General features: G+C 37.1%; 1 protein-coding gene across 11 annotated transcripts in view; it reads right to left on the bottom strand.

Annotated features, from left to right (window-relative positions):
- SUGCT (succinyl-CoA:glutarate-CoA transferase) overlaps positions 1 to 24592 on the bottom strand; it is a 976712-nt gene that overhangs the window by 758017 nt on the left and 194103 nt on the right. For all 11 annotated transcript variants that reach the window (XM_054563904.1, XM_054563899.1, XM_054563900.1 and 8 more), the window contains one exon: positions 17312 to 17407. In XM_054563904.1, the coding sequence (XP_054419879.1) occupies positions 17312 to 17407 (96 nt within the window). The remainder of the gene's footprint in view (positions 1 to 17311; positions 17408 to 24592) is intronic.

The raw sequence follows: 24592 nt of genomic DNA, 5'->3' as shown, positions 1-24592 counted from the left end.
TAGTCATTGCATCTGGTTCTGATGTTAGCCATTGCACCACTTTGTCTGGTTTTGCTGCATTTCTGGGTCTGGAACTGAAACACAGCTGGGGCCTAAATGTCATCTCTAGTTTGACTAAAACTGTCTCTGTGGTCAACAGACCCAAGGCTTTGTTCTTAAGGTTACTTGATGTAGGCCAGAAGCTTATCGTCCTGAGAGTTTAATGCTTAATGCAGTGGTCATGCAAGGGCTTGCATAGAAGCTCTATGATGCTATTCTCTGGCCTCCTTGTTCCTCCTCTAAGGGATTCTACTGCACGACTAGCAACATGCCAGGGGAAGAAAGGTCAGGGTAGGTTTCGAACCACAGGATCAGTGACATGAAAGGTCAGGGAGTCTAATCCACATGATCAGTGATATGCTAGGGAAGGAATGTCATCCTGTGGATGAGGTCCCACCCTGCAATTGTTCATTGATTCCTGGTCTAGTTACCATTTGTATTTTGCTTATCATTCCTCTCTGCTTGTATCCTTCTAATTGCCTACCACAGTTTGTATCGATAAGATGATTTCTCTCTTAGTCTATACTACCCAACTGATCTCACAGAATTTCATGTGTTTCTTCAGCTACAGTGTTGCTCCCATGATCAGTACAAACTGTCCAAGAGGTCCATCCAGAGAATGAGACTATAACTGCAACTATCGTCTTCCCTAAAAAGACTCCTACAGCTAATGCCATCATTCCTTATACATTTGTCTCAGTCACCACCAGGACTCCGAGTTTTACAGGTCATGTATTATCATATGGACACTTATTTTAATAGCTCTATTTCTTTCTTTCTTTGACCCAGTCGTTTCTTCTCTCATCAGTCTTGGTGGCTCAGAAGTTTATTTAGAAAACCCAAGCAGCATTCTGTCCTCTCATTTTATTAACTTTCCATTTCTTGTAATGATCTTTTCCTGTTTCTCTCCTGACTTACTAAAACTTTCATAACATAGGTTTTTTAAAAGTTCCCAAGATTACTTAATATGCTATGATTTAACAGCATTTTGATATTTTCTAAGTAATGACAGCAAAGTGCTACATCTCTTCAAACTTGGAATTTACCAAGTTGGATCCAAAATACTTTGGATCCCACTCAGGTATTTCTCAAACTTTAACATGCACATGAATCATTTAGAGATCTTGTTAAGCTGTACCTTCTGATTCCACATGATGTTGATGTTGTACTATAAGAAATAAGGTTCGAGACTTCATTATTATCAATGACAGTACCATCTTTTTTGTGTTCAACTGGCAAATCCCCATATTAATCAGATAACACACTATGTATTTCATGCCTGCACTCAAGGAATAAATATGGATAGAAGAAAATGTAACTGCAGCCTAGCACTGAATTTATGGCTGCCTCTCTCAAATTTTTCTCTCTCAGTTTTACCCAGAAATCCGGCCACACACACCTACATATTACCCCTGAGATAACTATTTCACATCTTCTATTTCTTCAAATCTTTCCCCTCTCTCCTCATCCTTAGCCAAAGACTTTGCTTCTTATTTCACTCAAAATTGATGCAATCAGGAGAGAACTACTACATCTTTTCTTTACTGTGCCTCCCAAACTCCTACATGTGCATCCATATGTAGTTCATTTCATTCCATTTTATCACAACCAGTAAATTGTTCCTTTCCAAATTTTTCCTATTTAATGGTATTGCTCCTACACTTTATTTTGTCTATCACTTAGATTATCTGTCAGGGGACAAACATATGATTATACCTTTTACCTTAGAAAAACCCAGAAACCTTCCTTGGATTCCCAGGGCATGTCTTTTTCCATCTTTTATTCCTTTTCTCTATGTTTCTACATTACAAAACTCCTCAAGAGAGATTTGGGTGGTGTCTTCTAGGTGGAAGAAACCACCACTTATACTACAGTGACATTTGTGCCTTATAGGCAAAGAGATTTTACAGCACTCTGAGGCCTTAGGAGTTTGGGTGCTCAGAATAGCTAGAGGGAATTGACTTTCTGAGCAGTTCATTAATAAGAATACCTTTTTTAAGCTTTTTCTTTTTTAAAAAAAATATTTATTTATTTTTAGAGAAGAGGGAAGGGAGGGGAAGAGAGAGGGAGAGAAACATTGATTGGTTGGCTCTCACATGTTGCCAACTGAGGACCTGGCCCACAACCCAGGCATATGCCCTGATAGGGAATCGAACCAACAGTCTTTTGGTTCGCATGCTGGCGTTCAATCCACTGAGCAACACAGCCAGGGCTGTGCTTTTCCTTGAGCCTTCCAAATGGAGGGCATTCAAATGGAATATTCCCAATGGCCTGATAATTCACATGGTGCTTTCTTTTAAACTTTTATTTTTCCTTGAGTAGCTTCCAATTCAAGAAATTGAAAAAAATCATTCAGATGATTAAATAAAATCATGTTTCCCTTTCTTCATTTGGCCTTACTCAACCAATGAGTGGAGCAGGAAGCTGTGCTATTTCTGGTAGGGACTTTATACTATATATTTAACTTGGCACGAGTAGAGACTCAGACAGGTGGTAAATTCCAAGTTTGAAGAGATGTAGCACTTTGCTGTCATTACATAGAAAATATCAAAATGCTGTTAAATCATAGCATATTAAGTAATCTTGGGAACTTTTAAAAAACCTATGTTATGAAAGTTTTAGTAACTCAAAATGTAAATGATATAAATCTGGTTTTTTTTTTGTGACTATTTTTTTACTATAGTTACAAGAAAGCATTCACTAAAGTCTTTTTTTCCACTATAAGCTTAATTCTAAATCTAACCTTATAAGTAAACCTAACCTTAAACCTAACTGAAAACCTAACCCTAACACTAAACTTAAATCTTTTTTTTTAATTTAATTTTATTTTTTCAAATACATTTGTCTCTGCCTCCCCTCAACCACTTTCGCTTGCCCCCTCCCACCTTCCCTCCCTCAGCTCTTCCCCTTTGATTTTGTTCATGAGTCCTTGCCACATGTTCCTTGACTTTCCCCTTCCCTTCCTTTTCCCCATCCCCCTTCCCTCCTTCCCTCTTCTCTCTGTTGATTTCTTTTCCTTTCAGTGTTGCTGGTCTTATTTTCCTTGCATCTTTGTATTGTTGGTTAGGTTCCGCTTATAGGTGAGATCATATGGTATTTGTCTTTCGCCCCCTGGCTTATTTCACTTAGCATGATGCTCTCCAGTTCCATCCATGCTGTTGCGAAGTGTAGTAGTTCTTTTTTTCTTTCTGCTGCGTAGTATTCCATTGTGTATATGTACTATTACTTTTTGATCCAATCATCTATTGATGCGCATTTAGGTTGCTTCCAACACTTGGCTCTTGTAAATTGTGCTGCTATGAACACTGGGGTGCACAGGTTCTTTTGTATTGGTGTTTTGGTATTCTTAGGGTATAGTCCCAGCAGGGGAATCACTGGATCAAAAGGCAGTTCCATTTTCAGCTTTTTGAGGAAATTCCACACTTGCTTTCCACAGTGGCTGCACCAGTCTGCATTCCCACCAACAGTGGACTAGGGTTCCCTTTTCACCACAGCCTCGCCAGCACCTGTTGTTTGTGGATCTGTTTATGATGGCCATTCTGACCGGTGTGAGGTGGTATCTCATGGTGGTTTTGATCTGCATTTCTCTGATGGCTAGTGATGCTGAGCATCCTTTCAAATGCCTCTGTGCCCTCTATATCTCCTCCTTGGAAAAGCATCTGCCCAGGTCCTTTGCCCATTTTTTGATTGGATCGTTTGTCTCTTGGAGTGGAGTCGAGTGAGTTCTTTATATATCTTGGAGATCAAACCTCTATCTGATGTATCATTAGCGAACATATTTTCCCATATGGTTGGCTCCCTTTTCATTTTGCTGATGTTTTCTTTAGCCGTGCAGAAGCTTCTTATTTTGATGAGGTCCCACTTGTTTATTCTTTCCTTTATGTCCCTTGCTTTAGGAGACACATCAGTGAAAACATTGCTGCGTGGGATATCTGAGAGTTTCCTGCCAATGTTCTCCTCTACGACTTTGATGGTGTTGCGACTTATATTTAATTCTTTTATCCATCTTGAGTTTATTTTTGGGTATGGTGTCAGCTGGTGATCCAATTTCAATTTTTTACATGTAGCCGTCCAGCTCTCCCAACACCATGTGTTGAAGAGGCTATTATTGTTCCATTTTATGCTTCTGCCCTCTTTGTCAAATATTAGATGCCCATACAGACCTGGGCTTATTTCTGGGCTTTCTACTCTGCTCCACTGGTGTATGGGTGTGTTCTTGGACAGTACCAGATTGTTTTGGGTATAGTGGCTTTGTAGTAGAGTTTGATGTCCGGTATTGTGATCCCTCCTACTTTGTTTTCCTTTCTCAAAATTGCTGAGGCTATTCGGGGTCGTTTATGGTTCCATATAAATTTTTGAAATGTCTGTTCACTTTCTGTGAAATATGTCATTGGTATCTTAATAGGGATTGCGTTGAATCTATAAATTGCTTTGGGTAGTATGGACATTTTGATGGTATTAATTCTTCCAATCCGTGAGCACGGTATATGCTTCCATTGATTTGTGTCTTCCATAATTTCTTTCTTTAATGTTGTATAGTTTTCTGCGTACACGTCTTTTACGTCTTTGGTTAAATTTATGCCTAGGTACTTTATTTTTCTTCTTGCTATATCGAATGGTATTTTTTCTCTGATTTCTTCTTCTTCTATTGCATTGCTGGTGTACAAAAATGCCTTTGATTTCTGAATGTTGACTTTGTATCCCGCTGTTTTGCCAAATTCACTTATTAGGTTGAGGAGTTTTTTGGTAGAGTCTACAGGGTTCTCTATGTACACTATCATGTCATCTGCAAACAATGATAGCTTTACTTCCTCCTTTCCTATTTGGATGCCTTTTATCTCCTTCTCTTGTCTGACCGCTGTGGCTAGGACTTCCAATACGATGTTGAAAATAAGTGGTGAGAGCGGACATCCTTGTCGTGTTCCCGATCTTAGTGGGAAAGCTTTCAGTTTTTGCCCGTTGAGAATGATAATGGCTGTAGGTTTTTCATATACGGCCTTTATTACGTTAAGGAATGCCCCATTTATTCCCATTTTGCTGAGTGTTTGGATCATAAATGGGTGCTGTACCTTATCGAATGCTTTTTCTGCATCTATCGAGGTGATCATGTGGTTTTTGTCTTTTCTTTTATTTATGTGATGTATCACGTTTACTAATTTGCGTATATTGAACCATCCCTGCATGCCTGGGATGAATCCCAGTTGATCGTGGTGGATAATCTTCTTAATGTATTGCTGGATAAGGTTTGCCAATATTTTGTTGAGGATTTTAGCATCTGTGTTCATCAGGGAAATTGTCCTGTAGTTTTCTTTCTTTGTAGGGTCTTTATCTGGTTTTGGGATCAGGATGATGCTGGCCTCATAAAAAGAGTCTGGGAGTCTTCCTTCCTCTTGGATTTTTTGGAATAGTCTGAGAAGGACAGGGGTTAGCTCTTCCTTAAATGTTTTATAAAATTCTCCTTTGAAACCGCCCCGCCCTGGGCTTTTGTGTGCCGGGAGTTTCTTGATTACTGCTTCAATTTCCCCAGCTGTTATTGGTCTGTTCAAGCTTTCTGTTTCTTCCTCCTTCAGTGTTGGAAGATTATACTTTTCTAAATTTGTCCATTTCATCAAGGGTTTCAAATTTCTTGGCATATAATTGTTCATAGTAGTTTCTGACGATCATTAGTATTTCTGTGTTATCAGTTGTTATTTCTCCTCTTTCGTTTCTGATATTATTAATTTGGGTCCTCTCCCTTTTTTGCTTGATGAGTCTGCTTAAAGGTTTGTCGATTTATTTATCTTTTCAAAGAACCAGCTTCTGGATTGGTCGATCCTTTGAATTGCTCTTTTCATCTCTATGTCATTCAGTTCTGCTCTAATCTTGACTATTTCCTTCCTTCTCCTTGCTCTGGGATTTATTTGTTGTTGTTTCTCCTGTCTTGAAGTTGTAGTGTTACGTCTTTTATTTGAAATGTTTCTGTCTTTTTTAGGTAAGCCTGTATTGCTATGAACTTCCCTCTCAGGACTGCCTTTGCTGTGTCCCATAGGTTCTGGACTGTTGTCTGTTCATTTTCATTTGTTTCCAGAAATTTTTTGATTTCTTCTCTTATCTCATTATTGACCCATTCATTGTTTAATAGTCTACTGTTCAGTCTCCATGAATTTGCAAGTTTTGGAAGTTTCTCTTTGAGGTTGGTTTCCAGTTTCAAGGCCTTGTGGTCCGAGAAAAAGTTTGGTATTATTTCCATTTTCCTGAATTTGCTGAGGTTTGCTTTGTGTTGTATCATGTGGTCTGTCTTTGAAAAACTGCCATGAGCATTTGAAAAGAATGTGTATTTTTCTTCTTTGGGATGTAAGGTTCTATATATGTCAGTTAAGCCTATTTGATTCAGTGTGTCATTCAGCTGCACAATATGTTTATTAATGTTTTGTTTGGAAGATCTGTCCATTTTTGACAATGGGGTGTTGAAATCCCCTACTCTCAGTGTGTTGCTGTCTATATCTTTTTTGAAGTTGTCCAAAAATTTCCTTATAAACTTGGGGGCTCCTATATTGGGAGCATATAAGTTTACAATGTTGATGTCTTCTTGATAGATTCTTCCTTTCAGTATTGTATTGTGCCCCTCTGGGTCTCTCTTTATGGCCTTTGTTTTGAAATCTACTTTGTCTGATACAAGTATGGCAACCCCGGCCTTTTTCCCATGCCCATTTGCCTGGAATAATTTTTTCCATCCCTTAACTTTCAATCTGTGTAGGTCTCTTGCTCTGAGGTGGGTCTCTTGTAGGCAGCGTATGTGTGGGTCATGTTTTCTTATCCATTCAGCTACCCTGTGTCTTTTGATTGGGGCATTTAGTCCATTCACATTGAGAGATAATACTGATAGAAACTTACTCATCTTTTCTCTTTGTACCTGTGTTCCTGTCTCTCCCATTCTTTTCCTTCATCTGCTTAAACCAGTCCCCTTTGCATATCTTGGAGTGCTGGTTTGGTAGAGATGTATTCTTTTAGTCTCCTTTTGTCTGGGAAACTCCTTTTTTTCCCTTCTATTTTAATGGAGAGCCTTGCTGGGTAGAGCAGCCTTGGCTGTAGGCCCTTGCTTGTCATGGCTTGGAATATTTGTTGACATTCCCTTCTGGCTTGTAGTGTTTCTGTTGAGAAGTCAGCTCCTAGGCATTTTGGGGCCCCCTTGTATGTTACTTTCTCCTTCTCCCTTGCTACCTTGAGGATTCTCTCTTTGTCTTTGACATTTGCCATTTTAATGATGATGTGTCTTGGAGTGGACCTCCTTGAGTCCCTCTTGAGTGGGGTCCTCTGTGCCTCCTGGATCCATGAGAGCCTTTCTCTCCTCAAATTAGGGAAATTTTCCATCATTATTTTTTCGAGGAGGTTCTCTGTCCCTTGTTCCTTTTCTCCTTCTGGTATCCCTATTATATGGATATTATTGTGTTTCAGGTTGTCCTGCATTTCCCTAAATGCCTCTTCATTCTTTTTGAGTCTTTTTTCCATTTCTTGTTCTTTCTGGGTGCTTTTTTCTACCTTATCTCCATCTCACTGATTCGATCCTTGGCTTCATCCAGCCTGCTGTGGATTCCTTCTACTGTGTTCTTCAATTCAGAAATGGTATTCTTCATATCCTCTTGTGTCTTCTTGATAGTTTCTATGTCCTTTTCCAGGTTGATATAGTTTGTTGTAAGATCCTGATAGTTTCTCTGCAGTTTCTCATAGTTCTCTTTGAGCTGGCTGAGCTCATTGAGCTTCCTTAGAACCATTGTTTTGAATTCAGTATCTGGTAGTTCCCTTGCCTCTATTTCATTTAGCTCTCTCTGTGGGGAGTCCCCTTTTCCACTCATTTGGGGGGAACTTCTTTTTCTTCCCGTTTTTGTGAGAGTCTGTTAAGTATTTTTGTCCTTTACTTTTCTTTCTAAACTTAAATTTTATCCTAGTTTTTATCCTGTTATGTTAATCCTAAACTTCAACACAAACTCTAAATTCAATGCTAACTCTAACCCTAACTCAAAACATAACACAAACTCTAGTCAAAACCTAACCCTAATTCTAACCCTAAATAAGCCTTAACCTAGCCCTTAACCAAATGCTAACCCTAACCCTAACTTTAAAACAAACTAACTTTGAAGTTAACTCTAACACTAAACCTGAACCTAACCATATACTCATCTCTAACCCTAACTCTAAAGCATCCTTAAACCTACCTCTTAACCTAAACTTAACACTAATTTAAACCCAAACAATAAACTCAAATCTAACTCTCACCGTAATTCTAACCCCCTAACCGTAATTATAAAATCAACCCTATTCGCAGCTCTAATCCTAATTCTAACTTGAACACTAATTATTACACAAAATGTAACTCAAAATTGAAACCTAACCCTAAACCTAAACCTAACCCTTACTATAAACCTATACTGAACCATAATTTGAAATCACACCCTAACCTCAAAGCTAACTCAAATCCTAATGCTAACACTAATCATAAACTCAATGCTAACCTCAACTTGAACCCTCTCTTCCTAACTCTTGCTTAACTTTAATTGAAAATATAATCCTAATCTTAACCCTAACCCTAAACTGAACTAATGCTAACCCTTACCCTTACCCTCACTCTTCTCCAAGCTTAACTCTAATAAACCCAGACTTGAGTTTGAAAGTACAATTTAAAGAAGTATATGGTGGTATTGTATATTTAACTTGATGCGTTGGTCAGTAATAATATGATACTGGCTTGCACTGGACATGTACTATGTAGTGGATATAAAAAGCATGCGTGTGCACACACATGTACACACGTTTTTTTCTTGATTTATTTTAATGAAAGAGATACCTGGAGTGATCAAGCAACTTTCTTATGATCATAGCTAAAAAGTCAAAGAAACTGAATTGGAATGATGGCTTTAAAATTTCACAATGTTTCGTTTATCTGAACTAGTCATTTTTCTTTTATTCTTGATACGAAAGACTGATACCTGTCTTTTAATTTCTTAGGTAGATGCTAGAATTCTTCTAACCTGTTTCCATCATTTCTTTGACAAATGACATATTTCTTATGATTCTAGATGGTACCAAACCTAACAAGTGACCGTATTATAGAAGTATATTTGAATTCTACGCTACAGGGCAATTACAGGTTTCCCTCTACCATGTTTTCTATTTATGCTTTTTCAGGGCTCTTGATAAAAAAATAAATAAATAAACAAGAATTTCTTGAGCTCCCAGTGTAGTTTTAGTTCCTGAATGCTTCCAGTTGAGAAAGAACTGAGCCCTTGATTTCTAGAAACTCAGAGAAAATATAGCAGGCACAGCTGGAAGAGTTTGAGCTTTGGAGTCAGACAGACCTGGGATCATAACTTTACCACTTACTGGCTGTGAAATCTTGGACAAGACTTTTACTATTCCTATGGTTAATTGCTTCCTATCCAATAAGGTAATAATGATAGTCATTTTTATGTTTAATGAGGGAATTAAATGAGATAGTGTGTGCTAAGTGTTTTTTGTAATACCCGAGTCTAGTAAGTGTCCCATTAAAGGTGGCTCCTATTATTATATCTGTAGTTGAGCTAATAATTACAACTGTACAATAGTTATAGGAAAATATGAAATAGTCTTTATGACTTTTTATGAAAACCATAATGGCAGCTTAGGGGAGGAGTAAATAAAGATATTACATGTTGTGGTACTTTTCTGTTTTATACATCTGTTCTCAGATCTTTTTCAGAAATTGTACTATTGAGCCATTGCCCAAATATAACATTACTGAAAGGAATACAGTTTGAGGAGAATAAATCAAGAGTGCCCAACCCATGACCCAAGGGCCACAAGAGGCCTGGGGTGGCTATGAATGCAGCCAAACACAAAATTCCAAATTTACTTAAAACCTATTTTTTTTTTTTGCTAATCAGTTTTTATTAGTGTTTGTGCATTTAGTGTGTGGTCCAAGATGACTCTCTTTTTCCAGTGTGGCCCAGGGACACCAAAAGATTGGACACACCAGGTCCAGTTTACTGTAGTGTTTAGTTAATTGAGATGTAGTATAAATTCACACTTAACAAAATGTGACTAAAATGATTTTCAGAAGTAACCTCTGAGAAACAAACAAGATGGGAACCTATCTCTAGAAAAGATACATACCCACCTTTTTGATAGCCAAAAGTTGTAGAGATTTCTCTGTCAGTTTTAAAAAGTGAGAGAACTACAGAACATATTTAAACATCTGTTCTTATATTCTTAAGATGGCAATTAATTTTGATAATGTTAACTCAGTAAAAAAATACCTGTGTATTTATTGGGAACAAAAGTGTGGGTGATAACAAATACATTAGAAGTGTTTTTGGGGGATTGGGAGGTGTAAATTAAGGCCTAAATATCTGAATATCCCCTGCCCCTTCTGTTCTAAAGGTTTTGGTGAGGTAGCTTTTATGTATTTGTTTTAAAGCTTATGTGTATCTTGATCCTTATAAATTTGGGATTCTTGTTAAAACAAAAACAAAACTATTTGAAGATAGAGATTAGTTTGAAACAATTGTCTGGCACTTTGCATACTCCTAAGAATATAGGTAATCTGGAAGTAAAAGAGGCAGATAAAATTATGGTAGATATGCCACCTGCTGACATAATAGCGGTCACCCTCTGTTCTTCTCTTTAGAAAAAGTTCAGCTTTCTTTGATTTTAAATAAAATCCCTAAATTTAAAATAAATTAGGCAATGTGAGGCTTAAGGAGAGCATACTGCACAAAGAATTAACTGTTCAGAAACTGTTGTGATATTCAAAATAGTAGAATTGCCTCCAGTTGACAAATTGGTCTTTTTAATGCACTTCACTAAGAGGTAAAGTAGAAGAGTACATAAGGAAAGGCAAGTTATCTTAAGGAAATAGAATCTTATCAGCTTCTCTAGCATTCTCAATTTTCTCACTACATAAGCATAATTCATGGGATGTTACATAGTTTATATATCAAATTTGGCTAAAATTATCCAAAAGAATGAAATGCTATTATGAATATTCAATTAAATAATAATTTTAATAATATTATGTTAATCATTAAAATCATCATTATAGATATTTACTGATGATTATTATGTGTTGTTATTAAATATTTAAAATATATTAATTTAGTCCTCACAGCAATTCTGTGAAATAGGTATAGCTATTGTCCTTACTTTCAGATGAGGAAACCAAGGCATGGAGAGGTAAGGTTATTTGGCCAATGTCTCACATAAGTGGTGTGCTTGGGATTCCAGCTGAGGCAGGGGGACTATACTATATAAGCAGATGATGCAGTGCTACTTATTTACTTAAACTGACATGTTTAGTTTCATTTTCTATCTTCAACTAACTTTTAAGGAACAATTATGTGACATTTTCTTCTGCATTATCTTCCCTGTAGGGATTGCCAAAAGCAATTGAAGAAGTATAAATAATTCTGTTGTTTACTCATTACAGCAATCCTTAAAGGAAATTTCCTTCAGGAAATCAGATTGTACATCTTTTGAATAAACTGTTTGATTGCATATGCTAAAATTGTATTAGAATCGTAATTAAGATATAATGAATCAACAACCTCTTGCTCTATCTATGTAATTAGAAAAATAGTGTCCTTGAGCAATATAGGAGCTTGGTATGATTTTACCTACTGTGAGGCTCATAATTTTTGGTTTTCAGACTACATTTCTGTGAAGTTAGTAGGCTGGGACAAGAGTTGGAGTATGAAGGAGTATTTGAGGCATGAAGAGGTGTGTTCTGGGGAATGCAGTGGGAACAACCTTGGGAGAAAATGAGTAGGCGGATCTACAAGTTTTCTAACCCCATTTCAACTAGAACAGCTATATTTTTTATTTTGTTTTTTGTATTTTTTCTTTTTCTTTTTGAAAAATCATGTTTATTACAGTTGTCTCAATTTTTACCCCTTTGTCCTCCTCTACAGATCCCACCCGGCCCCCTCTCTCACTCTGATGTCCATGTCCATGCATAATTCACACATATTCTTTGTCTAGTCCCTACTCCTTCTTTCCACCATTGTCCTCTTTCCCCATCTCCTCTGGTCACTTTCAGTTTGCTCCATGTTTCCACGCCTGTGGTTTATTTTGTTCGTTAGTTTATTTTGTTGAATAGATTCCACGTATAGGTGAGAGCATATTGTATTTATCTTTCACTGACTAGCTTATTTACCTTAGCATAATATTCTCCAGTTCCATCCATGTTGTCGCAAAAGATAGTTCTTTCTTCTTCCCTCCCTCCCTCCCTCCCTCCCTTCCTTTCTTTCTTCTTTTTAAATGCAGATTGATTTTATTTTTTAAATGTCAAAATCCATTATAAAATATTAAAAAACTTAAGTATTATAAAGTCTCCGCAGTTAAAACAACATGACAAGGGCACAGAAATAATCAAGAAGATCAATGAAATAAAATGAGCATTCTAGAAACAAACAGATGTATCTAACAATGTAATATATGATTAAATTGATAGTTCAAGTCAATCAGGAGGAAAATAAGGCTTACTCAACAAATAAGGTGCACGGGCCACTATTACTTGAAATAAAACAAATATAGAGCCCTATTTCACACATTATACAAGAAATATTCAGGTGAGTTAAAAATCAATATGTAAAATCTAAGGAGATTTAGGAGAAAATACAAACTAATATTTTTGTTACCCTGAAGTAACATATTCAAACCCAGAAGCTATAAAGTAAGACATTGACAACATGACTATATCAAACATTTAAGACTATATAGTAATATACATATTTAGAAAAAGGTTAAAGGACAAGTAATAGAATAGGAGAGTATTGGCAACACATCTGAAAAAGGATTAGTAGTTTTTTGTGTTTTTTTTTAGGGAAAAACATACTACAAACCTTTAATCAAAAAATGGATAAGGAATACCAACACGTCATTTAAAGCTTTTTAAAAATAATAGAAATGGGCAAGCAATAGACAAAAACAGGTTTAGTTTCAACAAATAATAAAGTAACAATTAAAAGAACACATCATTGTCACTATCAGATTAATAAGTACTAAATAAGTATTAATAAGTATTGGTAACATCAAGTATTCGTGACTGTGAAAGGAACTGGGTATTCATAGACTCTTTTTCTTCATCTTCTTCAAGCAGCCCCTTTAGCATATCTTTCAATGCTGGGTTGATGGAGGTGTATTCTTTTAGCCTTCTTTTGTCTGGGAAAGTCCTTATTTCGCCTTCCATTTTAACTGAGAGCCTTGCTGGGTAGAGCAGTCTTGGTTGCAGGCCTTTGCTTTTCATGACTTGGAATATTTCTTGCCATTCCCTTCTGGCTTGTAGTGTTTCTGGTGAGAAGTCAGATGCTAGCCATACCAGGGCTCCCTTATATGTTATTACCTGTTTCTGGCTGCTGCCTTTAGGATTCTGTTTGTCTTTGATATTTGCCATTTTAATGATGATGCGTCTTGGAGTGGGCCTCATTGGGTTCCTCTTGAATGGGACCCTCTGTGCTTCCTGGACTTGGGTGACTGTTTCTTTCCTCCAATGAGGGGAGTTTTCCATCATTACTTTTTCAAACAGGTTCTCTATCTCTTGCTCCTCTTCCTCTCCTCCTGGTATCCCTATTCTACGGATATTACTACGTTTCAGGTTGTCCTGCATTTCCCTAAATGCCTCTTTGTTTTTTTTTGAGATTTTTTCATTTTCTTGCTCTTTCTGGGATCTTTTTTTCTACCTTGTCCTCCAACTCGCTGATTGGATCCTCTGCTTCATCTAGCCTGCTTTTGATTCCTTCCACTGTATTCTTCATTTCCTCTTGCCCCTTACTGGTAGTTTCTGTGTCCTTTTTCATGCAGATATAGTTTGCAGTAAGTTCCTCGTAGTTTTGCCTGTAGTTATTGGTAATTCCCTCTGAGCTCACTGAGCTCATTGAGCTTCCTTAGAACCGCTGGTTTGAACTCAAGATGTGATAGGTTACTTGCCTCTATTTCATTTAGTTCTCTTTGTGGGGATTCCTCCTTTCCCTTTGACTGGGGGGTGTTTCTTTTTCTTCCCATTGTTTGTGAGACTCTTCTTTTTTGCTTCTGATTCTTAAATTGATCTGTCTTGATTTCCTGACTTTGTAGTGTGAACTTCTATGGTTGGTAGGAGACTGCTGTTTTCTCTTTCTGGATCTGCCTCTGATGGTGTCAGATGTTGACCCTCTCTGACCTTAGGCAGTCTGTTCGAGACTTCCAGGAATCTACCGTCTGTGGCTGTCTTCTTTAACTGTTAATCTAGTCACTCTGGACTCAGCAGGCAGGTTTAGATAGCACAGGGTGGGGTGTAGTCCCTCCTGGGGGCAGTATGGCCTGGAAAGCATTATGCTATGTGAAATAAGCCAGAGAAAGACAGGTACAATATGATTTTACTCAAATGTGAAATCTAATGAAGGAAATATACTAACAAAATAGAAAGAGACACATAGCTGTCAGAGGGAGGCGGGTTGTGGGATTGGATGAAATAAGTTAAGGGATGAAGCAAACAAACAAACAAACAAACAAACAAAAAGAAACACGTCATAGACACAGACAACAGCATGGTGATTACCAGAGGGAAAGCAGTAGGGGAGGCAGAAGAGGGTATAGGGGGCATAAATGGTGATGGAAGGAGACTTGACTTGGTGTGGGAACACACAATACAATCTACATATAATGTATTATAGGATTGTACCCCTTAAACCTATGTAATTTTAATAGCCAATGTCACCACAGTAAGTTCAATAAAAACTACCAAAAATAAATAGATAAATAAAAACTTTGAAAGTTTCTACAATGGGAAAAATTCATAAAAGTAGAAAAAAAGAATTGCATGTATATGATACATGAAGCCAGTAAAGAATAACTAATTTTCAGAAACTTATATTCCATGCATTCAAGGTCTATAGTCCTTCATATAGGGCTCAACAACAATTGAAGAGAGTGGGCTGGTCATTGTAACTAGTTCCTGAGACCACCAGCGTCTTCAATTATAGACTTTCATATCAAAACTCACAAAATTCAAATTTGATACAAACCTGTAATTATTATATAAAATTGAATTATAATTATCCTGGTATTCACCCATTAAAAATATTGCCCAAATCTTTAAAAAACTGAAAACAGACCTGGGTCTATAAGCATATTTAGGCCCCATCTTGGTATGCTCATTTCATTCAGGCTAAATTTGCATTTGTCCCTTAATCACAGTGATGAACCAATATTCTACCAAGAGAAAACAAATTAATTCTGAGCTCCTGAGGAAAGAACCTAGTAGATCTTCTATTATTTCTTACCTAATAAAGCTGCATTCAACTAGATCAAACAAGGATATTATCCATTTTATGTCTCTGACACAATTCAAGCAGAAGACATACGTTTATGTCTTCAAAGAACAGAAACGTGCGCACACACACACAGAGACTCTGATATCTTTTAACTACAATCAGAAAATCAAAGACTGTAAATCTCTTTTCACATCGCATAACAATAAAATAAGTGAGAGCACACCCAAGATGACAGAGGTCTGGTACAAACAATTAGGATGGATAATTAAGGTGTATACAAAACTTTTTAAAAATATATTCTATTTTTTAAAACAGCAAAAAATAAACTATAATTCTTATTCTTGAATATACACATGAGCACCTTCTGGTACAACATGTTTTGGAATTATACTGCAAAGCCTTCCAACTCATAAATGCTTTCTCTATTCACATCAAAAACTGAAGCCTAGACTTCCATTATTTGAGATAAATTCCCATGGATTCCAATACTGCCCTCTGTTAAAAGGCCATTGATAGAGATTTCCATTATCAATGATGACCATAAATTCATTAACTGATTATATCCCCTTAGCTAGGAGAAAGTTTGGTGGTGTGGATGTAGGTGGAGTAAAAAGAGAAAATTGGAATCACACACTCCACTGTCAAAGGTACCTAGACCTGAAAGAATATTTCACAGAAAACAGGAGATCAGAGTTGGAGTCCATCTAATCAATCTAAATATAAGGTTTCTTATCTGAAAAACGAGAAGGCTGAATTTTATGATCTCTAAACAGTCCAAAAATAGAACTTTTGTGATGTGAGGTAGGTCTGGCTAGAAGTGCAAAGGCAAACACAAAGGGTTAAGAAGGTGGGAAGCAAAATGTTACTAAGGATGATCAGAAAAACCACTGTGAAAGAAGAGAGGAAGGAAACTAAAGAAAATGTCTCCATAACTGAAATTATGTCAAAAGATTAACTAAACGTATTAAAAAGAGAAATCACAGTTGTACAGAAAAATCATACTATTGCCTCAGGGGTAAAGAGACCATAAATAGAAATAGAGAGAGAAGAATTCTAGAATCACATTGGGTCACTGCTTTCCTCAAATCTGTATTAAAAAATTAAAATGAAACTAGTTTTGCCCAAGAAAATTATGCTCTTAAAACTGAAAGGATGATTAGCAGTGTTGATGGGTTTCCTGGAAAATGGAAAATACTGACTTTTATGTGTTCTCTTAGGAGCACTAGCACTAAAATGATTATAGTAAAATTCACTTCATTATTCAACAGAAATTTTATAGTATCTAGCATGTGCTTCTGCTGAATGTGAGAAGGGACACAATGATGAAAAATACACCTATAATTTCACACAACATAATGCAAAAGATATGACCAATACGTGAATAAACACAATTCGATATGATGCAACTGGGCTAAGCAAAGGTTAGGGTTTGAAAGAAGAGTTTAAGAGTTTTTGTGTTTGTTTTTATTTTTGAAAGATCACAGTTCCTTCACATTTTCATTCACACTAGCCAAAGTCCAGAATTTCTAAGGACAAGTTTAGATGCTTAATAAAGAACAGCAGTTCCTGAACCATCTGCTTTGCTCAAAAATGAAGATCTGTCACAGGAAAATTTTCATTTTACTCCAACCCTGCGAGAATATTATTGTCAGCGGGGGTAGGTAACATTTGATTTATAATAGAAATGGTTAACAAATCATGCTTTCTAAAATGGTTACTATCAGTGACTCTTTTGGGTGAAAAGAGGAAAAAAAAGCAAACTATCCTGAGTCCAATAGTTACTCACTTTCAGCAAGTTTCTTTGATCCATTTAAGTGTCCTGTTACTAATCTTCTGATGAAGAAATGTAGAAAACACAGCATGTGAAGTTAACAACAAAACCTTGTTATAGTCAGACAAAGATATATGACAGAATACCCTGAAAGGTTTTTTTTAAGGAAATCATTTTTGCAAATTCATTCCATAAAAAATACTGCAGATTATAGTAGCCCGATACTATATTATTTTACTCTTACCTGGTAAGGAACAATACTGCCATGAGCTGTGCCCCAACGTTCCGCTTCCTTTTGGACAATAAGATAATTCGCAGCCACCTGGGTCAAACATGCCACCTACCAGGAAAAAGAAAAAAGAAAAGAAAGGCTAGTGTATCTATACTCACTTATTAACAAAAGGTTATAATATGAAAGTTCTAATTTGATTTCACTTTATGTCATTGTAGAGGAAGAGAGAGAGAAAAACTCTGAACAAGTTAGAAATATGCAGGCATACATACTTTCCACATACAAAGAAAGGAAGAGCAATATTACATTAGTGCATCAGACTAATACTGAATAATGATCACCTGAAATATATAAGCACAGAAACATTTAGCTCCTGAAAAGATCATCGAAGGCAGAGGCTGACCCAGCAAACAAAACCTGGTCAAGCCTTTACCATCAAAGCCTACATCAGCAACCTGAACATTCCTTTCCCCTCTCCACCTGTCCTTTTACTTTCCATCAAACTGACACAAAAAGAGACTGTATCATCACTGAGCAGGTGAACCAAAGTCAGGAGCCACAGTCCTCTAAACCTGTCATTAAATACATACATACATACATACATAAGCCTCTATTTTTGTTCAGTTTAGCCAAGTTTTCTGTTACTTGCTGCCCAAAACATTTTTACTAATACAAAGGATCAAGATTATTTGACTTTTGCCTTCGCTGGTGTGGCTCGGTTGATTGAGCACTGGTCTGCAAACCAAAGGGTGGCAGGTTCAAATTCCAGTCAGGGCACATGCCTGGGTTGCAGGCCAGGTCCCCAGTAGGGGATGCGCAAGAGGCAACCACACATTGATGTTTCCCTCGACTTCTTCCTCCCTTCCCCTCTGTCTAAAAATAAATAAATAAAATCGTTTGTTTTTTTTTTAAATGACTTGACTTTTTTATCCACTGATAAATCAACCTCATTTAAACAAAAATTACTGTACCTTTCCCACCTTGCTTCTGGCCCCCTGCCCTCAAGAAACATAGTTCTATTAAAGGGGTCATCTAAAACATCTGACTCTTGCAATATTTCATATGCATATCTTGAAAACCCCCAATAATTCAATTCCATATGAAGATAACATGAAGGTAAATGATTTGATTCCTAGAGATCAACCACGACAAACTTATGTTCCAGTGAATATCCATGTTTCCAAGGGCCCAGAACTATGGCAAGGAGATGACCTAATGACAACTTTACAGTTTCCAGGAAAAAGTCTTCTCGGCTCATAACATAATCAAGGCATAGCATAGATTTGCTTTTCCCGTTCTAAATCATCAGATGTGATTGGGGTCTACCAGGCCAACAACCCCAAACATATCCCACATAGACATTGGCTCCTGCCACAATTCAAGGGGTGATATTTCAAGACTTGGTGCCACAGCCTGTTATTGCCCTCAGCTTGGCATGAGAGCTATGCCTCCAACAAGGGCTATCGAAAGGGCTTGGCCTGAATGAATCTCCTTGCAGCAGCAGGCATTCTCCTTTAATGTATTCTTGGGATTTACACTGATTTTTATGTTCATTTACTACTCTGTTGAAATTGGAACTGCCTTATGGCAGCTGGTTCGGCTGTACTGCCCAGGTGGCAAAACTAATAAACTTTGAGTCATCCACTTCTGGACCTCCATCTGGTCTTGGACATTTGAACCATGGAGCATTCCAAGGCTGCCTGGGGCTGCCTAGTGTTAATCACCATTTCACAGATCACTTCTGTGTCTTTCAAAATGGAAAATCAAATCAACATTTTGTAGTAAAAATGCACTGGATGGGAAGTCCTGATTCTGGTTTCTAATTTTGGTCAACCTTTAAGTAACTGTACAACTGTAGATATATAATTTAACTATCCTGACCTTCAGATACATTCTCTATAATCTTCGGCGTGTAATCTAAACCAATATTTCTAAGCTTTTCATAAAAGAGCAGAACTCCTATATCAAATCACATAATACATGGAATCCTAATATATAAGCAGATAATACCCCCAAGGGCTCTGACCGAAGCAGAGACAGGCCTGCAATGCTAGCTAGGCAACATGAACACAGAATACAATTTGCAAAACAGTAAATGGTCTTAAATTTGCTTCCAAGTTCTCTATACTTCTGACTCTATTATTCTTCTTAACAATCTGGCAGATAAAAAGAAAGCAGGGATGCAATAGTAGTAATTTTCCTATGAAGGCTTTTTCTGAAGTTGAGTAAATATTCTCCAGTCTAAGGTTTTTCTATTTTCTTATTTACGAGAAACGTCCTCCTTTGATCTAGTATGTTGGGGGTGGGGGTAGTGCAGGGTGGAGGGAGTTGTTCCTTTCAAATAAATTCTGATTAAAACACTCTCTAAGGTGCTCAGGTGCTACTGGAGGCAAAGAATTCATGTTAATAAAAATAATCCCTTGCAAGCATTTAGTCACAACAGGCTTGGTATTCCCACTTCTCTAATTTCAAAGTTAACTGATAGTTAATACGTCAATATCAGCAAGGGCTGCATGACCTAGTGGACTGACTGGATGATCACAGGTTAAACTGCAAATCCTACATTGAACTGAGGCAACTGCCAGGGTTAGGCATGGGCTAGATTCTACCTGGCTGTTCTCATTTCTTACCCACTACCTTCTTTTTTCTTCTCAATTTTGGCTTTTGTGCTGTCTGACTTTGCTTGATGAGCTATCTTTGACAATTATTTAATAAAAGTAGCCCCATTTAGACTTAGTTTGAATGAAAGATCAGAGCTCATCTCATTGACTGTTTCCTTTCTCCATGCAGTTCTGACTCATGAAAACGAAAAGCATGTCAGAACTAACAGGCTCCCTCTGGGTAGAAAGATTAAATAAGATTTTAAGCCAGCTGTCATCCAGAAACAAAGTATGATTTGTCAGTAAATACTCAGAGGCAAAGTTAGGGTGATAATAATTCTACTTTAGCCTTGGTCGGGTAGTTCAGTTGGTTGGAGCATCATCCCATGCAGCAAAAGTTCATAGGATAGATTCCTGGTCAGGGAACATACCTGGGTTGTGAGTTTGATCCTGGGTCGGGTGTGCATATGGAGGCAACCAACTGATGTTTCTCTTTCACTTCAATGTCTCTGTCTCTGTCCCTCTTTCTCAGTCTCTCCCCTCTCACCCCTCCCTTCCTTCCACCCTCTCTCTTCTATCCTGTCCATTTCTCTCTCCCTAAAATCAATAAACATAATAAACATATCCTTGGATGAGGGCTTAAAGAAATTCTACTTTGAAAAAAGAGAGCAGCTAGATTAAACTTAGTAACCCAACGTTTAAAAGGGGTATTACAGATCTGAAAGTAATCTATTTATAAGGATGTATTTTTAAGGCAGGAGATGGGGGTGAAAGGCAACAGTTATGATAGTTTTCTGTATGAAAAATCAGAGGTTTCCTGACAGTTAATGACAAATTTTCCAAAACCAAAAGAACATAGGATGTGACTTTTTGGTTAATAAGTACATACTGTATATCTACTCTAAATATTACATTAGATCATTACTTTCATCCCCCAAACTTAGACTCATTATTTCATCATGTGGATGCTATATAATTTACTCAGAATGCTGCCTTTATATGGATTCATCCAAACAAAAAAAAGCCAACTTTGGTTTAATAATAAATAGTCTGACAACAAAACTATTATTTTAAATAACATAGTGGGTCCTGATATTCTTTGTGTCTGACCAGAAAACCAATGGGGTGGTCAAAGTGGATCCAAAGGGCACAGTCCCAAAAGGCTTGAGGAATAAGACACCCAATTATTTCCCAAAGCAGCTCCATGGTGTCTGCCACCACATATTTCACTCCTACCAAATGAGAACCACGCTGCAATAATAGAATCTTTCATCTCCAAAAGGATGAACAAGTATGACAAGTAAAGTGGGGAAAACAAGACTGGAACAGTGGTCCATTGCATCAAAATGGGTAACTTCCCCCATGCTCTCTGGCATATATTCTGGCCTCTAAAAAAATTGGACTAAACACCAATTATTATGCTTCACTTCTGCACTTGTCAATATCTCCATCCATTCTTCAAAGTCCATTTCAATGTCTTCCTATCCATTAAGTTCTCCCATCGTCCAACCAAAAAGAATTATTTTCCCTGCCTCTGAACAAATACAAGATGTTAATTTGCCTGAGTCCTGCTGCACTTTCACAGTCAACCTTATAATACAATTAGAATTATAAGATGAAAAAGCTAAAAAGACCTAGATCAATAGTTCCTAAACCTGGTTTTTTGCATCACAGTCACCTGGGGAATTCCCAAAACTACTGAATCAGACTCTCCAAAGATGAAGCTTGGAAATAAAAAATTTAACTCATTAATTGCACACAAGATAGAACAACTGAAGCCTTAGGAAAGTGTAGTCAAATTCCTTAATATTACAGATAGTTAAATAAAGAAATATAGAGAAGGAAAATGATTTATCTGAGGTCACACAGCTGGCAACTGGCAGAACTTTGAACTACTCTAACTACAGTGCCTCTCTCCATGTTACAATATTATTTAAATTAGGAAATATCACTCTTTTTAAATTGGGAACTATCTCTGAGTAAAAATTATGTATTATAAACCCTTTTTATGTTCTCATCACACCTAACATAGAGCTTCCACACTAACTTTTTTAACACATGAATGACTAATTACTGCTGTTTATTTATTCAACAGATAATAGATGTTGCTTTATGTTAGGCATTACTCTAGGTATTGGGTATACATAAGTAAATGTAAAAGACTGCCCTCTTAGTACTTAAGAATGGTGGATAAGACAACTAAGCAAACAGTTACAGGAACTGACATAGGGAGAGGAGATGGAGGAGAACTTTAAAAACACAGAGAATAATATGTGTGAAAGCCATAAGCCTGGAAAGAAATTGGCAAAGAATTAAAAAAAGAAAACAAAACACCAGATAGTAGACCAATGTAACTGCAGTATGCCGAGAAAGAGACAGGGAATGAAATTGGAGAGGCTAACAGAGGCCAGGTCATGCCAGCCCTAGCAGATTATGGTAAGGAGTCATTCTCTGCACATCTTTTAGAATGATCACTTTAAAAATCACAAATCATATCATTATTGTCCTTCTACCTAACTTGTAGAATTTGCCATTGCATTTGCAATTAAATTCAACTGAAAAGAGGCAAGAGAGAAAAGGATCTATTTTTGGATATTGTAAGAATCCAGGCATACTGTAAATTGATGATAGTTCAGACTAGGATGGTAGCAGTGGACACGGAAAAATTAGTGGATTTAAGAAGTATTCTAGGGACAGATTGGACAGAACATGTGAAAGATTGCATGGGAAGGGGATGGCAGGTAGAATGCTGAGGGAGAGGAAGGAGCCAAATGTAACTCCAGATTTCTGGCTGAGTATCAGGTAAACTATTAAGACATTAACAACAACAACAGCAACAACAAAAAGGAAGTCAGAAGAGGAAAACGTTGAAGGGAAAGGAAAACAAAAGTCCACCTTGGAATATGTTCAATTGGAGAGGCCTCCAAACCAATCAATTGGGCAGGAATCATAAACATATAGGACATACTTAAAGCCATCTCTTAAGGGGAAATATAGAAAAATAAAACAATAGGAATCATAAATAATAAAAAAATAAAAGAAATTAAGTCTCCATGTCAAGAAGAGCCTTTCCACAGGTATGGTCAATGATGTAGGTACAAACTACTAGCACCAATTTAAATGCCCAAAAATAGGGGATAGATTACATAAGACATGATATCTATATATAGGAGACAAAGTAGGCACTGAAAATAGTACAACAGAAGAATAGAGCCTCATTTAAGAAAATGCTCACAGCTCTTTTTAAAAACTTTTTTTAAGAACAGTTTTAGATTTACAGAAAAATTAACAAGATAGTAGAAAGAGTTCCCACATATTCTACACCCAGTTATCCTATTACTAACATCTTACATTAGTGTGATACATATTTTCAATTAAAGAACCAATATTGATACTGTTAATGATTAAAATCCATACATTCAGATTTCCTTATTTTTCTCTAAATGTCCTTTTTCTATTCAAAGTTACCATCTAGGTTAACTACCACATTTACATTTACTCATTGGCTCCTTAGGCTTCTCTTGTCTGTAACAGTTTATCATGCCTTCCTTGTTTTTGATGCCCTTGACAGTACTAAAGAGTAGTAATGAAGAATTTTGCAGAATGCTCCTCAACTGGGAATTTTTTAATGTTTTTCTCACAATTAGACTGGGATTATGGGGTTTTAGAACGAAGACCACAAAAGCAGGCAGCATTTTCAAGACATCATATCAAAGGCATATCAACATGATTTATACTATCAACATGATTTATCACTATTGTGGTTGACCTTAACCACCTGCGTGAGGTAATCAGGTTTCCCCACTGCAAAATTACTCTTCTATTCTCCCCTCTCCACGCTGTCCTCGTTGGTTTTTCTTTTGGGTTTTTTTTTTTATACTTTTATTATCTTTATTTGTTTTATTTTTTCAAATACATTTGTCTCTGCCTTCCCTCCCACCACTTTCTGTTGTCCCCTCCCCCCCAACCCTTCCCCTTTGGTTTTGTCCATGAGTCCTTGCCACATGTTCCTTGACTTTCCCCTTCCCTTTCTTTTCCCCCGCCCCCGCCCCCCGCCTCCTTCCCTCTTGTCTCTGTTGGTTTCTTTTCCTTTCAGTGTTACTAGTCTTATTTTCCTTGCATCTTTGTATTGTTGGTTAGGTTCCGCTTATAGGTGAGATCATATGGTATTTGTCTTTCGCCCCCTGGCTTATTTTGCGTAGCATAATGCTCTCCAGTTCCATCCATGCTGTCACGAGTTTAGTAGTTCTTTTTTTTCTTTCTGCTGCATAGCATTCCTCTGTGTAAATGTAGCATAGTTTTTAGATCCAATCATCTACTGATGGGCATTTAGGTTGCTTCCAACACCTGGCTATTGTAAATTGTGCTGCTATGAACACTGGGGTGCAGACGTTATTTTGAATTGGTGTTTTGGATTCTTAAAGTATAGTCCCAGCAGGGGAATCACTGGATCAAAAGGCAGTTCCATTTTCAGCTTTTTGAGGAAATTCCACACCATTTTCCACAGTGGCTGCACCAGTCTGCATTTACACCAACAGTGGACTAGGGTTCCCTTTTCTCCACAGCCTCGCCAGCACCTGTTGTTTGTTGATCTGTTTATGATGGCCATTCTGACCAGTGTGAGGTGGTACCTCATGGTGGTTTTGATCTGCATTTCTCTGACTGAACAGTAGACTATTAAACAATGAATGGG

Source organism: Pteronotus mesoamericanus, unplaced genomic scaffold (genome assembly GCF_021234165.1).
Source record: "Pteronotus mesoamericanus isolate MK-2021 breed Mesoamerican mustached bat unplaced genomic scaffold, CSHL_Meso_final scaffold_85, whole genome shotgun sequence".
NCBI classification, from domain to species: Eukaryota; Metazoa; Chordata; class Mammalia; order Chiroptera; family Mormoopidae; genus Pteronotus; species Pteronotus mesoamericanus.
Note: the sequence above shows the minus strand (reverse complement) of the source record. Positions and strands in the feature narration are given on the sequence as shown.